General features: G+C 41.3%; 1 protein-coding gene across 3 annotated transcripts; it reads left to right on the top strand.

Annotated features, from left to right (window-relative positions):
* Positions 1-53: 53 nt before the first annotated feature.
* Positions 54-15573, top strand: trappc13 (trafficking protein particle complex 13). Of its 3 annotated transcripts, XM_021602221.2 has the most exons (13): positions 54-207; positions 1438-1506; positions 5653-5752; positions 6056-6140; positions 6265-6392; positions 6581-6653; positions 7082-7126; positions 7542-7559; positions 9002-9135; positions 9503-9701; positions 10278-10378; positions 14998-15145; positions 15283-15573. In XM_021602221.2, the coding sequence occupies exons 1-13, from the start codon at positions 162-164 to the stop codon at positions 15388-15390; spliced, it is 1254 nt and encodes a 417-aa protein (XP_021457896.1). In that variant the 5' UTR covers positions 54-161; the 3' UTR covers positions 15391-15573. The 3 variants fall into 3 exon arrangements, with proteins under 3 accessions (XP_021457896.1, XP_021457898.1, XP_021457899.1); XM_021602223.2 differs by lacking the exon at positions 7542-7559; XM_021602224.2 differs by lacking the exon at positions 1438-1506 and having other exon boundaries at positions 94-207.
* Positions 15574-16173: the final 600 nt, after the last annotated feature.

Here is a 16173-nt window from a genome sequence, read left to right as displayed (position 1 = left end):
ATGCATTTATGAATTTATTGGGGAAGAGGTGGAACTACAATTTGACGTGACACCTGTGTACTACAATACTACCACGAGGGATCTCCCAAAATTGTCCCTCTGCGTTTCCTATAGTCAGCTGATATTGCCAGGTGAAAGTTCAACCGAACTGTTAAGACAAAATGGAAGTAAATCAGGCAAAACAAGAGCATCTACTTGCTTTAAAAGGTATTTTACTGAGTTAAATAAATGGCTTAAGCAATATACTCACTAGGGTTGCGTTAAACATTTAGCTAATGTGGATATCTGAAAAGAGGTTGTTTACATCTGACACTGACAGTTAGCTGATAATGGCTACTGGCTTACAAGCTAGCTGCTAAGCTAACGTCAAATAAGCTTGCTAACTGAACGATGATGAACGAGCTAGCTCGCTGACTACCTAGTATCGAGTGGTGTTGACCATGTCTTTTTTCTGTTCATTTTCAATAGCTAACATTCTTAGCTAACTAGCCAACAATATTCTGTCAAATCATTTGCCATGTCATTCATTAAACATTTGGGTACTATATCCATAACTATCAACTATACCCTTATACTATAACCTATGTATTCTTTATGTAGTTAATGGTGGACTGTTGTCCTAACTGTATAGCTACATATTTAGCCAGCCTCTGCCATCTTGCTAACGTTAGCTAGGTAGCTCAAATGACCGAATTGTAGTTGATCTGATGACTATTCACTCAAAAAGTTAGTTTCTTTTAGACCTCAACGTAGCTACAGTGTGCTGAATACACAAGTCTCAGACATCTTGATAGACCCATTCAAATAGCTTACCTGGTATGTGTTACGGTATTATGACTGGTTACGTTAATATTATCACAGATGAAAGAGGAAGTTATCTTTTGGTGTTGTAATAAGCAGCAGCATACTAGAGGATTGGGTGTAGCTAGAACTTTTCCCAAATTATTAATCAGAGAACACCTGACAAAGAAAGACTGCTGTGGCAAGGAGGAAATCTAACATTTATTTGGATAGTAACCTTCAGATGGTTTATAGATCCTCAACTAATCTATCAAATAACTTAAACTAACCACTGATTTGAATCATCTAATCGGGAAAACACTAACCCTAGACCCCTTATTTGAACCTAAACCTAATCTTAGTTATAGCCTAACATGCAGTCTATTTACATGCAACATCTTGCATGCAAGTGAGTTACAGTTGTTCGTTTGTTGATAGTTTGACCATCCGAAGGCCATCTAGGCCTATAGGGGACTATCCAAATAAAGTATGGTCTGGAAACAACGCTAAAGGAGGCTGTTCTTATTTGGCAGGCATTAGGATATCTAGGCTGTTTGAGAGAGGTCTAGATTACCCATGGAATTTCCATCTAAAATTGCAAGCAAGTAAACTAGCCTAAGCCTAACGGACCAATATTTGCTTCCTTGGCTTTCACAGTGATGCGGTTAACAAAACCCACTCTCTTCACTAACATGCCAGTAACATGTGAAGATAGAGACCTCCCAGGTAAGCCTTGATTTATTTTACCCCCAACATGTAGTAGAGTTGTAGAATCCTTATTAGGCCTATCCAATTTGCTTTGCTGCAGTGATTCTAAATACATTACATAGGCTATGCCTATAGATATAAATATAGAACATAGAACTAATAGGCTAGTTCCTATGATTCTGTGTGGCTCCTGTGTTGCTTAGTTGGTAGAGCATGGCATTTGCAATGCCAAGGATCGTGGGCTCGATTCCCTCTGGGGCCACCCATATATTTTTTTAATACATTCATGACTGGAAGTCGCTTTGAATAAAAGTGTCTGCTAAATGGCATATATTATATTTCAAGTCCACAGTAGGCTTACGGTAAAAGCATTGATAGAACTGACTACTTCCATGTAGTGCTGTAAATCCCTGGTCCATAACAACACATTCACATGTCATATTTCTCTTTGAAATCAGTATTTCTCAGAGAGAAAAACAGATGCACGATTCTACATTTCACTACCCATGGGAACATTATTTATTACAACACTGCATGCAATCCTATATTTATTGGACCGATATGTATGAGAATATGTAAATCAGCTAAGCTTTCCTTTACTGGGGTTAAGCCTCCAATTAACATTATAGGCATGATGACAGTGAAATTAATTGAGCCAATACATTAATTAACCTGGGGAAATTATGTGACGTCGGCGATCAGTAATAAAGCCAGGCAGCCACACCTGTCTGCCTACTCCACTGAATCACTAAGGGATCCAGGAATGGCTATGTCTAACCAGCCCCCAAATTTAGTCGTGCAGTCCTAAAGAGAATTTACAGTGTTTATTTTTCCTTCTGCCGGAGACCTACCTACTGCAATGTGAGCGCTGTGCTGGTAACCCAACTCCACTGAACCCATAAATCACAGTGACACTTCTGGGTGGGGATGCTATTTATACAGGGGGGAGAATAAAGGCATATCTGGCCATAAATCGAAATGAACGACTAGAACACGATATAGGAGAAATAAAAATAATTTGTGAACGTTTTTATGCCACCCAGCTCTCATATCTCCCACGCTGCTCCTCTAAAGGCTGCCTTTCACTCAAATATTTAGAACGTTGTGTCGTAGCAGAATCAGAATTCGTTTGGTAACATTTCTAAATATATATTTTATTGCATGCTTATGTGAGATATTTGTTGTTGACATTGATCATCAATATTAAAGCTACAAAACTTACAGGGCCCATATGAGGAGACTGACTGACTATTAGACCTGGTAGTTACAGTATCCATAGAGCTATAAAATAAATAATATCTGGAAAAAAATGTATAGATATAGTCAAACATTTCTGGCATTGTGTTAAGTTCTTTATGTGCCTCAACAACACTTGGCTAGATGCAGTGCCTTCAGAAAGTATTGTCCAAAATGTGTGTTACAGCCTTAATTGAACATTTATTAAATTGAGATTTTGTGTCACTGATCTACACAGTACCCCATAATGTCAAAGTGGAATTATGTTTTTAGAAATGTTTACAAATTCATTAAAGATTCAAATAATAAATGTCTTGAGGCAATATGTATTCAACCCTTTTGTTATGTGAAGCCTAAATAAGTCACAATAAGTTGCATTGACACGGGGCCTCCCGGGTGGCGCAGTGGTTAAGGGCACTGTGCCACCAGAGACTCTGGGTTCGTGCCCAGGCTCTGTCGTAACCGGCCGCGACCGGGAGGTCCGTGGGGCGACGCACAATTGGCCTAGCGTCGTCCGGGTTAGGGACGCGCACCAGACTTGAAAATGGATGTTTAGCAATGATCAACAACCAACTTGATACGGTGCATTCAGAGTATTCAGGTCCCTTGATTTTCCCCCACATTTTGTTACGTTACAGCCTTATTCTACAATGGATAAAAAAAATTAAAAACATTCTCATGCCCCGTGTCAATGCAACTTATTGTGACTTATTTAGGCTTCACATAACAAAAGGGTTGAATACGTATTGCCTCAAGACATTTATTCTTTTAATCTTTAATGAATTTGTAAACATTTCTAAAAACATAATTCCACTTTGACATTATGGGGTACTGTGTAGATCAGTGACACAAAATCTCAATTTAATAAATGTTCAATTAAGGCTGTAACACACATTTTGGAGAATACTTTCTGAAGGCACTGCATCTAGCCAAGTGTTGTTGAGGCACATAAAGAACTTAACACAATGCCAGAAATGTTTGACTATATCTATACATTTTTTCCAGATATTATTTATTTTATTGTGTGTAGATTGATGAGAATGTTTTTAATTTTCTTTATCCATTGTAGAATAAGGTTGTAACGTAACAAAATGTGGGGAAAAATCAAGGGGCCTGAATACTCTGAATGCACCGTATCAAGTTGGTTGTTGATCATTACTAAACATCCATTTTACCCCATAATGACAATGCGAAAACAGGTTTGTAGACATTTCTGTAAATGTATTAAAAATCAAAAACAGAAATACCTTATTTAACATAAGTATTCAGACCCTTTGTTATGAGACTCGAAATTGAGCTCAGGTGCATCTGGTTACCATTGATCATCCTTAAGATGTTTCTACAACTTAAATTCAATTGATTGGGCATGATTTGGAAAGGTACACACCTGTCTATATAAGGTTCCAGAGTGGACAGTGCATGTCAGAGCAAAAACCAAGCCATGAGGTCGAAGGAATTGTCCGTAGTGCTCAGAGACAGGATTGTGTCGAAGCATAGATCTGGGGAAGGGTACCAAAAAATGTCTGCAGCATTGAAGGTCCCCAAGGACACAGTGGCCTCCGTCATTCTTCAATGGAAGAAGTTTGGAACCACCAAGACTCTTCCTAGACCTGGCCGCCCGGCCAAACTGAGCAATTGGGGGAAGGGCCTTGGTCAGGGAGGTGACCAAGAACCTGATGGTCACTCTGTCAGAGCTCCAGAGTTCCTCTGTGGAGATGGGAGAACCTCCCAGAAGGACAACCATCTCTGCAGCACTCCACCAATCAGGCCTTTATGGTAGAGTGGCCAGACGAAAGCCACTCCTCAATAGAAGGCACATGACAGCCCGCTTGAAGGTTGTAAAAGGAACCTGAAGTACTCTCAGACCATGAGAAACAAGAATCTCTGGTGTGATGAAACCAAGATTGAACTATTTGGCCTGAATGCCAAGCGTCACGTCTGGAGGAAACCTGGCACCATCCCTATGTTGATGCATGGTGTTGACAGCATCATGGGTTGTTTTTCTCCGGCAGCGACTGGTAGACTAGTCAGGATCGAGGGAAATATGAACAGAGCAAAGTACAGAGAGATCCTTGATGAAAACCTGCTCCAGAGCGCTCAGACTTGGAAAAGGTTCACCTTCCAACAGGACAACGACCCTAAGCACACAGCCAAGACAACACAGGAGTGGCTTCGGGACAATTCTCTGAATGTCCTTGAGTGAGCCTGGACTTGAACCAGATCGAACATCTCTGGAGAGACCTGAAAATAGCTGTGGAGCAACACTCCCCATCCAACCTGACAGAGCTTGAGAGGATCTGCAGAGAAGAATGGGAGAAACTCCCTAAATACAGGTGTGCCGAGCTTGTAATGTCATACCCAAGAAGACTCGATCGCTGCCAAAGGTGCTTAAACAAAGTCTTGAGTAAAGTGTCTGAATACTTATTTAAATTTAATATTCAGTTTTTTCCCCAAAACAATCTAAAAAACTGTTTTTGCATTGTCATTATGAGGTATTCTGTGTAGATTGATGAGGGGGGGGGGGGCAATTAATCAATTTTAGAATAAGGCTGTAGCATAACAACATTTGGAAAAGGTGAAGGGTTCTGAATACTATCCAAATGCGCTGTATATTGTATTGGACTTACCCAGAAAGACTCACAGCTGTAATCGCTGCCAAAGTTGATTTTACCGTGTTGACTCAGGGGGTTGAATGCTTATCTAGTCAAGATATATTAGTTGTTGTTTTTTTCACATTGACAATGTATTTATGTATATTGCTGAGCAAAAATTACAATTATGTACATTTTAATCCCACTTTGTACCACAACAAAATGTGGAACAAGTCAATTGGTGTGAATACTTTCTGAAGGCATTGTATGAGAGTAATTTGTATGTGTGTGTGCATACCTGCGTGCACGTGTGTGTACATGTGCGTGCATTCTACAGGGGATTTGTTTGGTCGGCTAATGAAAGAGGACCCATCCACTATTAAAGGAGCAGAGGCGTTAATGCTGGGAGAGATGCTCACACTACCTCAGAACTTTGGGTAAATAACACTACAGCAACAACCGTTTCAACTCTTTGACATATAGAGCAGGATGAAACATGTAGAGGCCCACACACCTAGCATTTAACAATCAGACTGGCAGTTTATATCTTTCATTCCCCCTGGCCGATCATTTCTGTTTCAGTATAGAATCATCACATTTCTTGCAAGACAACCTTTCACAGGAATACTTAGTCTTGATTTTGACCACCGAAAAGCATTGTCTCGTTTCAGTTCTTCAGTGAGCATGTGAGTCCATTATCTTTGTGTGTGACACTTGCGTAACAATTGTCCTCTGCACAGAAATATTTTCCTTGGCGAGACCTTCTCAAGTTACATTAGTGTGCACAATGACAGCACCCAGGAGGTCAAGGACATACTAGTAAAGGTACAGTACAGATATACATTAATCCAATGGAAACATGTTTAACCAATCTCTTTCTCATTGATGAATCCACTTGTCCTATTCACACAATTTTAAGTGAAATCCCCATTTTTGTCATGTCTTACAGGCAGACCTTCAGACCAGCTCTCAGAGGCTAAACCTATCAGCGTCCAACAACACAGTCACTGAGCTGAAGCCTGAGTCCTGCATCGATGATGTCATTCACCATGAAGTCAAAGAGATTGGAACTCACATGTATGCTTTCCTTTCTGACGTGGGCTAAATCGGAAATAACATACTTTTGACCATTGCTCTATGTAATACTGGGAAAGGGGTGTCACTCGAGACAACAATGGGGAAGATTTACAGCAACACATCTGCAAAGATGGTTAGGAGTTCATTTGAATGCTAATATTCAAGGAATTTTGGTTTCTCTATTCTAGCTTGGTTTGTGCAGTCAGTTATACCACACAGGCGGGAGAGAAGCTATACTTCAGGAAGTTCTTTAAATTTCAGGTGAGTTTCAAAGCGTCCTTTATATGACCTCCCCATGCTCCCTCACAGAGTTATATTAGAAACCAGACCTCAACCCTGAGTAATGTCACAGGTCCATGACAGAGAAAAGGCAATTAGCAGTAGCACACAAGCTTTGGCTTTTGACTACCAAACTATCTCACTACCTACTTACTGTCCTCAGTCTCAGAAAGAATCTGCTCTAAGTCACACAAAGAAACTAAATCCAACTTCTCTTACAGTAACAATACGTTTTGTATAAGCTATACTGACCGTTTTTAAATCAAATTTCTTGGCTCATGGATTTGAGCTTTTTCAGAGATAAATGGTATCATTTTCTAATGTTGTGAAGGGAGATTTATTGTCGCTGTTGAATGGAGGAATCTTTTGAGAAATCGGCGTCATTTAGCTTGCAATCTATTCTCAATCAGGTTCTGAAGCCGCTCGACGTCAAAACCAAGTTCTACAATGCAGAGGTATGTTTTTTTCCTCTGTCTCTCAGCTACACTTACCTCACTCTTTTATTACCTGTACCAAAACAATGACAAATACAGTCAACCTACCGACTTATTCAACTTTCCACCTTTGTCAACATGCTAGCTATCTTCACTCATACATAGTCAGATCTTTTTCCATACATTTCCACTATCAATTCAGCCTCTGGTTTTTAGATGACATCACAAACATAGAGTTTGCTGTATATCATGTTTCATTCCATGGTCAGGCATTTTCCATTGGTGACACATAGTCAAATTAGCTTTTTATTCTCTCTAATTTGCATATTAGTAGCATTTAATTTGTTAGCGTATGAAACAAGATGTATTGTCACTTTCATTTGGCATGTAACCTTCATTTGTTTATGGTCTCTTGTGTTTTTATTTTCTCCATTAGAGTGACCTCAGTTCCGTGGTAATCGTTTTTCTGTTTTCATTGCTCTAACTCTCGCTTTCTTAATCCTTTTTGTTGCAGCAACGTCTGTCTGTCTTTCTCTGGAGCCAATGAGCGTGAGCAATGGCAAAATAAGGGAAAAGCATGCAGGGGAAAAAATATGAAGAATAAAACCCCATATAGTAAGACTTTACTTCTCACAAAGGAAACAGATGTGTGATGCTGCTTTAGTAAAGGGTGATCAAATGCTTTTCCCACTATTTTGCCGTTACTCTGTTTTTTTTCTCTTCGCTGCTTGAGCCCTCTCGCTAACTCATCTCTCACAGGACTTGTGCAATTGGGTAGTAGGTGGGTGTGATGCCAGAGAGATTCACAGGGAAATAGAATGGAAGCGCATTGATCAAACAATCCATCCTCATAGGGTGAAATCAACATCATGGGTCTAGGCTAGGGCGGGGTTCTAAATTGCACCCTATTGCCTATATATGTACTGCTTTTGACCAGGGCCCGTAAGGCTCAAAAGTAGTGAACTATATAATGAATAGGGTGCCATTTCAGACAGAGCCTAGGTCTGTATGATTGTATTGGGGTTTCCATTTCTACAGGTCTTTTGAATGATTGAATTCAAGTGTAGATTTGAATGATGGTTTTCAATCAAAATCCAGTACCAATCTCTGATGGGAAGGGATGTTCATTTTAATGATGATTTTAGTGTTGGTGATTATTCATCTGATTTTATGAATTTATATGTTCACTCTTTATCTAAAATAAACTCTTTCAAGAATCTGAATAAATCAGATCAAGTAAAACATTATTCAAATAAGGCTCTGGACAAAAGTTATTTGAGATGTGTCTGATCAGTTTTTTGTGTTGGGTTTGATGACAGGTCTGTTTCGGCATGGGAGATGTGGAGTGGTGCTCTGCTCTGTAACAATAACCCCAGTCTGTCCGTCCGTCTGGCAGAATGTTTCTGTCCGTGGTCCCTACTTAATCACTAGCCTTTGAATTTCAGGCATGAACTAATCTCTGAGCACTCCTCTGTTCAGTTGAGTACTAATCCACTCCTCAAAGGTAAACTGAGCAGACTTTGCTACTCCATTTTGGCCCTGCTAGTTGATTTTGATAGGACTGACCAAGGTATGAAAACCATGTCTTACCGGGGTGCTAATGATGTCTGAATATTTCGGACAAGTTCATACATGCCAAAATCTAGTGTAAGTTATACAGGTACTTCATGGTGATTTCTAGAATCTAACTGTATAAATCACATGCTTTCAGATAAATCTGACACACACTAGGCCTAAATTAAATCTACAGTTTCCCCTTGAGGGGCCAATACGTTGTAAAGTACATTGAAAGGAATTGAAGTCAAAGTGCTGCCCAGTTAAGTCCCTTTGAGGAGGTGTTCCTCTAGTTAGCGCTAGCGGCTAATGTTAGCGCTGACCCCTTACCCCCACCCCCAGACAGACGAGGTGTTTCTCGAGGCCCAGATCCAGAACATCACCACGTCGCCCATGTTCATGGAGAAAGTGTCCCTGGAGCCCTCCATGATGTACAATGTCACCGAGCTCAACACCGTGGAGACTGGTGACGAAGGGTAAGGGACACACACACACACATTTTAGTGTTGTGTTTGGATTGTACAGTAAAAAGGCAGTAATATAAGAAAGATACATGTGAAGAGGAGAAAGCGAATTCGAGAAGAGTTTATCTGTATAGATTATGCTAGCATGATATATTGTGTTTTTCTAGTGTACATTTTTTGTGTTATTTTACTGCTTTTTTTGTTGAGACATTTTGACTGTGAAAGCTGTATGACTATTGTGATTGAAGTCTATGCTGCGTACAAGATACAGCATTCACTCGGCCAGGTCTTCTCACTGTAGGTCAAGGCGCCCTTACTATGTCAAAGGTAATAGGTTTTCAGTGTCAGCTCAGACTTCTCCACCCTGACTGTGTTCCAGAACTTCTACATTTGGGAAGATGTCTTACCTGCAGCCCATGGACACGCGCCAGTACCTCTACTGCCTGAAGCCCAAATCGGAGTTTGCAGAGAAGGCGGGCGTCATCAAGGGCGTGACGGTCATCGGTAAACTGGACATCGTGTGGAAGACCAACTTAGGAGAGAAAGGAAGGCTGCAGACAAGCCAGCTACAGAGAATGGTACCAGAGCATTCTCAGTTACATGATATGGTTCTTAGTTAAAGTATATGGTTGTTGCATAACAGGACATTCTCAGTCTCAATGCTGTGGTTGTCTTTGTTGAGTGGTGTTGATGGTCTTGTCAGTCATACCTGGGCTGTGGACAATTACAATGACATAGCTCAAAATGAAGATTATATTCTCAATTGGATAATATAGTCATTCTACAGTTTCCAAATTTGTCAAAATTATGCAAAATATGATGTCATGAAGCCTGTTGCCCAGGGTTTACCAACCAGACAACCACCAAAAAATACAAAACAGTGCAATCATGGTCCTAGACGATGCGCCTGTGAGCCTAAAATAAAGGAAACCGGTCCAAAATGTATCTGCTATTGCCTGGATCGGACAGTGTAATAATTGCATTTGTGTTGACCCAGTATGAATTGGTTTTCCTCGTCTCCTTATTAAAAAATGTAAAAACTCCAGCATACCGGTAATCTGGATGCTTCCAACAATATAATGGATCTTATTTATCAATGTTTTGGTCTCAGTCGACCTTCAACAGGGTATTGCTTTTCCACCTGTCTCTGACAGGCTCCAGGTTATGGAGACGTCAGACTATCACTGGAGATGATCCCAGACACCGTCAACCTAGAGGAACCCTTCGACATCACCTGTAAAATCACCAACTGCAGGTATAATCATATGGCTGGATGGACCTACAGTACCTGTCAAAAGTTTGGACTCACCTACTCACAAAAGTGAAGACAAAACTATGAAATAACACACATGGAATCGTGTAGTAACCAAAAATGTGTTAAACAAATCAAGAGATATGTTATGTTTGAGATTGTTCAAAGTAGCCACCCTTTGCCTTGATGACGGCTTTGCACACTCTTGCCTTTCTCTCAACCAACTTCATGAGGTAGTCACCTGGAATTCATTTCACTTAACAGGTGTGCCTTGTTAAAAGTTAATTTGTGGAATTTCTTTCCTTCTTAATGTGTTTTAGCCAATCAGTTGTGTTTTGACAAGGTAGGGGTGGTATACAGAAGATAGCCCTATTTCGTAAAAGACCATGTCCATATTATGGCAAGAACAGCTCAAATAAGCAAAGAGAAACGACCATCGTCCATTGTTACTTTAGGACATGAAGGTCAATCAATCTGGAACATTTCAAGGACTTTAAAAGTTATTTCAAGTGCAGTTGCAAAAACCATCGAGCGCTATGATGAAACTGGCTCTCATGAGGACCTCCACAGGAAAGGAAGACCCAGAGTTACCTCTGCTGCAGAGGATAAGTTCATTAGAGTTACCAGCCTCAGAAATTGCTGCCCAAATAAATGCTTCAGAGTTCAAGTAACAGGCACATCTCAACATCAACTGTTCAGAGGACACTGCGTGAATCAGGCCTTCATGGTCGAATTACTGCAAAGAAACCGCTACTAAAGGACCAGTAAGAAGAAGAGACTTGCTTGGGCAAAGAAACACGAGCAATGGACATTAGAGTGGTGGAAATCTGTCCTTTGGTCTGATGAGTCCAAATTTGAACTTTTTGGTTCTAATTACCGTGTCTTTGTGAGACGCAGAGTAGGCAAACAATCGGAATGGGGATTCATCAGAGAAAATGACTTTAACCCAGTCCTCAGCAGTCCAATCCTTGTACCTTTTGCAGAATATCAGTCTGTCCCTGATGTTTTAGGTGATCTCTGCATGTGTGGTTCCCACCGTGAAGCATGGAGGAGGAGGTGTGATGTCTGGGGGTGCTTTGCTGGTGACACTGTCAGTGATTTGTTTAGAATTCAAGGCACACTTAACCTGCACGGCTACCACAGCATTCTGCAGCGATACATTAAACATCTGGTGTGCGCTTAGTGGAACTGTCATTTGATTTTCAACAGGACAATGACCCAACACACCTCCAGGCTGTATAAGGGTTATTTGACCAAGAAGGAGAGTGATGGAGTGCTGCATCAGATGACCTGGTCTCCACAATCACCCGACCTCAACCCAATTGAGATGGTTTGGGATGAGTTGGACCGCAGAGTGAAGGAATAGCAGCCAACAAGTGCTCAACATATGTGGGAACTCCTTCTAGACTGTTGGAAAAACATTCCAGGTGAAGCTGGTTGAGAGAATACCAAGAGTGTGCAAAGCTGTCATCAAGGCAAAGGGTGGCTACTTTGAACAATCTAAAATCTATTTTGATTTGTTTCACACTTTTTTGGTTACTACATGATTCCATATATGTTATTTTGTAGTTGTGATGTCTTCACTATTATTCTACAATGTTGAAAATAGTAACAATAAAGAAATAACCTTGAAAGAGTAGGTGTGTCCAAACTTTTGACTGGTAGTGTATGTATAATTCAATTAAATGTTTTATTTTACCAGGCATGTCAATTAATAACAAATTCTTATTTACATTGACAGTCTGGCAAGAGGCAAAAGGCCACGTGGGGAAGGGGTGGGGATTAAAAGAAAGTGTTAAGAGAAGATTGACAACATGGACAGAACAGACTTGGCAAAGTACATATACATCAGCAGACAGACAGTGGAAACAAAGCACAACAAGACAAGAGACACAATCACGCTACACAAAGGGAGACCTATGGCAACAACACAATGTGGTACAAGCATTGATAAGAGCAGAGAACAGCACAACATGGTACAAGCATTAACAAGGGCAGACAAAGGCATGAGAGGGACAAAGTAGGCAGAGATGAAGCACATCACGACAAGAAGGGATTTCACAAAACATGGCAGACCACAATACAAGCAGCATAGCACAAATAATAGCTGTGCAAACATACAGTCGTGGCCAAAAGTTTTGAGAATGACACAAATATTAATTTCCACAAAGTTTGCTGCTTCACTGTCTTTAGATATTTTTTGTCAGATGTTACTATGGAATACTGAAGTATAATTACAAGCATTTCATAAGTGTCAAAGGCTTTTATTGACATGAAGTTGATGCAAAGAGTCAATATTTGCAGTGTTGACCCTTCTTTTTCAAGACCTCTGCAATCCGCCCTGGCATGCTGTCAATTAACTTCTGGGCCACATCCTGACTGATGGCAGCCCATTCTTGCATAATCAATGCTTGGAGTTTGTCAGAGTTTGTGGGTTTTTGTCTGTCCACCCGCTTCTTGAAGATTGACCACAAGTTCTCAATCGGATTAAGGTCTGGGGAGTTTCCTGGCCATGGACCCAAAATATCGATGTTCTGTTCCCCGAGGAACTTAGTTATCACTTTGCCTTATAGCAAAGTTCATCACCAAACTGTTCCTGGATGGTTGTAGAAGTTGCTCTCGGAGGATGTGTTGGTACCATTCTTTATTCATGGCTGTGTTCTTAGGTAAAATTGTGAGTGAGCCCACTCCCTTGGCTGAGAAGCAACCAACACACATGAATGGTCTCAGGATGCTTTACTGTTGGCATGACACTGGACTGATGGTAGCGCTCACCTTGTCTTCTCCTGACAAGCTTTTTTCCGGATGCCGCAAACAATCGGAATTGGAATTCATCGGAGAAAATGACTTTAACCCAGTCCTCAGCAGTCCAATCCCTGTACCTGTAGAATATCAGTCTGTCCCTGATGTTTTTCCTGGAGAGAAGTGGCTTCTTTGCTGCCCTTCTTGACACCAGGTCATCCTCCAAAAGGTCATCAAGTCATCCTCCTTCGCCTCACTTTGTGTGCAGATGAACTCCACCTGCCTGCTGCCATTCCTGAGCAAGCTCTTCACTGGTGGTGCCCCAATCTCGCAGCTGAATCAACTTTAGGAGACCGTTCTGGCGCTTGCTGGACTTTTTGGGTGCCCTGAAGCCTTTTTCACAACATTTGAACCACTCTCCTTGAAGTTTCTTGATGATCCGATAAATGGTTGATTTAGGTGCAATCTTACTGGCAGCAATATCCTTGCCTGTAAAGCCCTTTTTTGTGCAAAGCACTGATGATGGCACGTGTTTCCTTGCAGTTAACCATGGTTGACAGAGGAAGAACACTGATTCCGGCCTCCCGGGTGGCGCTCTGATGCAGCGCCAGCTGTGCATCAGAGCGCCATCAGAGTCCCTGGGTTCGCGCCCAGGCTCTGTCGTAACCGGCCGCGACCGGGAGGTCCGTGGGGCGACGCACAATTGGCCTAGCGTCGTCCGGGTTAGGGAGGGATTGGTCGGTAGGGATCTCCTTGTCTCATCGCGCACCAGCGACTCCTGTGGCGGGCCGGGCGCAGTGCGCACTAGCCAAGGTTGCCAGGTGTACGGTGTAGCCTCCGACACATTGGTGCGGCTGGCTTCCGGGTTGGATGCGCGCTGTGTTAAGAAGCAGTACGGCTGGTTGGGTTGTGTATCGGAGGACACATGACATTCAGCCTTCATCTCTCCCGAGCCCGTACGGGAGTTGTAGCAATGAGACAAGATAGTAGCTACTACAACAATTGGATACCACGAAATTGGGGAGAAAAAAGGGGTAAAAATATATATATTTTTTTTAAAGAACACTGATTCCAAGCACCACCCTCCTTTTGAAGCCAGTCTGTTATTCAAACTCAATCAGCATGACAGAGTGATCTCCAGCCTTGTCCTCTTCAACACTCACACCTGTGTTAACGAGAGAATCACTGACATGATGTCAGATGGTCCTTTTGTGGCAGGGCTGAAATGCAGTGGAAATGTTTTGGGGGGATTCAGTTCATTTGCATGGCATAGAGGGACTTTGCAATTAATTGCAATTCATCTGATCACTCTTCATAACATTCTGGAGTATATGCAAATTGCCATCATACAAACTGAGGCAGCAGACTTTGAATTAATATTTGTGTCATTCTCAAAACCTTTGGCCTCGACTGTACAGTAAACAGACACCACAATCAGCAGCCTACATTATTTGTTTGTGTAACAACTACAGCTGTCAGTGAAAATGTCCATGACTGAGTCCTTCAAAGCTGAGACAGAGACATAATCCAGCTTAAATGTTTTTTATAAATTGTTCCAGTCGCTAGCTGCAGCTAACTGAAAAGAGGAGTGACCCAATGATGTGTTTGCTTTGGGGACTGTGAATAGCAGATCAGAGGCTGTAATTAGAAGATGAGGGTTGCAATGGGTTTCTCAGCACACCATCTTAAGTCGTGCAGTAGAGTTTAGTCGGCTAGGGGGAGTGAGGCCTAAGAGGGTTTTGTAGATGAGCATCAACCAGTGGATTTTGTGTCTTGTGTAAAGAGATGGCCAGTTTACAGAGGAATACAAAGTACCGTGATGTGTTCTTTAAGGAGCATTGGTGGCAAATCTGATGGCTGAGTTGTGTGTGTTGTTGCAGTGAGAGGACCATGGACCTGGTGCTGGAGATGTGTAACACCCGCTCCATCCACTGGTGTGGTGTATCAGGGAGACAGCTGGGCAAAGTCAGCCCCAGTGCCTCGCTCTCTCTGCCCCTCAAACTCCTCTCCTCTGTCCAGGGCCTGCAAGTAGGTGCCCACTTAGAATACATTGTAACACTAAGCATAGCTAAGGCCTATTACAGAATGTTATGCTATTACTGTTAACATTTGCAGTCAACAATCGGTTGATGATTGTAGCTAATCACTATTTGCTTGTGTTTCAGAGTATATCTGGCCTGAGACTGACCGACACATTTCTGAAGAGGACTTATGAATACGATGACATTGCACAGGTGTGTGTGGTCTGTCCATACATGAGCCGTGAGAGCTAAGACTCTTCTAGAACTGAGCACTATACATCTCAATGGACCAACTACCACATTTGCACCTATATCATCAGTACACACCACAAGCTGATCATGTTTTAACAGATGTTTTTAATGTTTTCTTTGCAAAAAAATTATGATTTTAAATGAATGTGCATGTAAATGTGAATAAAAATGTTAACTTAATCCCTAGTTTGTTGTGCTTCGCTAAAATCTTTATCATTATTCTGCACTATAAGTACAAATCTGTCTCCAAAGTGATTTAATTATATGGTTTCACTACAAGACTCAGAACTCAACAATTATCAATTTTAAGACATTTTATTTAGACGTATATTTGTTGACCAAACATTATGCTGCTCTGTTTTACACAATATTCATTAGCTTCAATTAAGTGTCTGACAATAAATATCAGATGGAACCGCATGCAAAATCAATAAGGCGGAATAAGTCCCATACTATCAACATTGTTTTAGTGATGTCAAATGAAATAGAATCCAAAGAGAAATGGCATTGACATATTTGTGTGTTTGCTATGGTTCCAATCATTAGTAAATACAGCGTGAGGGTAGGGGGTGCAGACATGGTCACTATACATACTTTCAAGGACATACTTTCTTTTATCTTCAAATTAGCAGCCTGATAATTGCTATTCAAAGCAATGATAGAGATCCACATGATCAAGGCTTAGGGTCTTTGTTTCATCCAACAGTAACTATAACAAATCATTTGGTACAAAAATAACTGTCTGAACATGATAGGATAGAAACAATGTAACCCTGCTGTCGT

This window comes from Oncorhynchus mykiss, chromosome 5 (assembly GCF_013265735.2).
Source record: "Oncorhynchus mykiss isolate Arlee chromosome 5, USDA_OmykA_1.1, whole genome shotgun sequence".
Lineage (NCBI taxonomy): Eukaryota > Metazoa > Chordata > Actinopteri > Salmoniformes > Salmonidae > Oncorhynchus > Oncorhynchus mykiss.
This window is presented reverse-complemented; position numbering and strand designations above follow the sequence as displayed.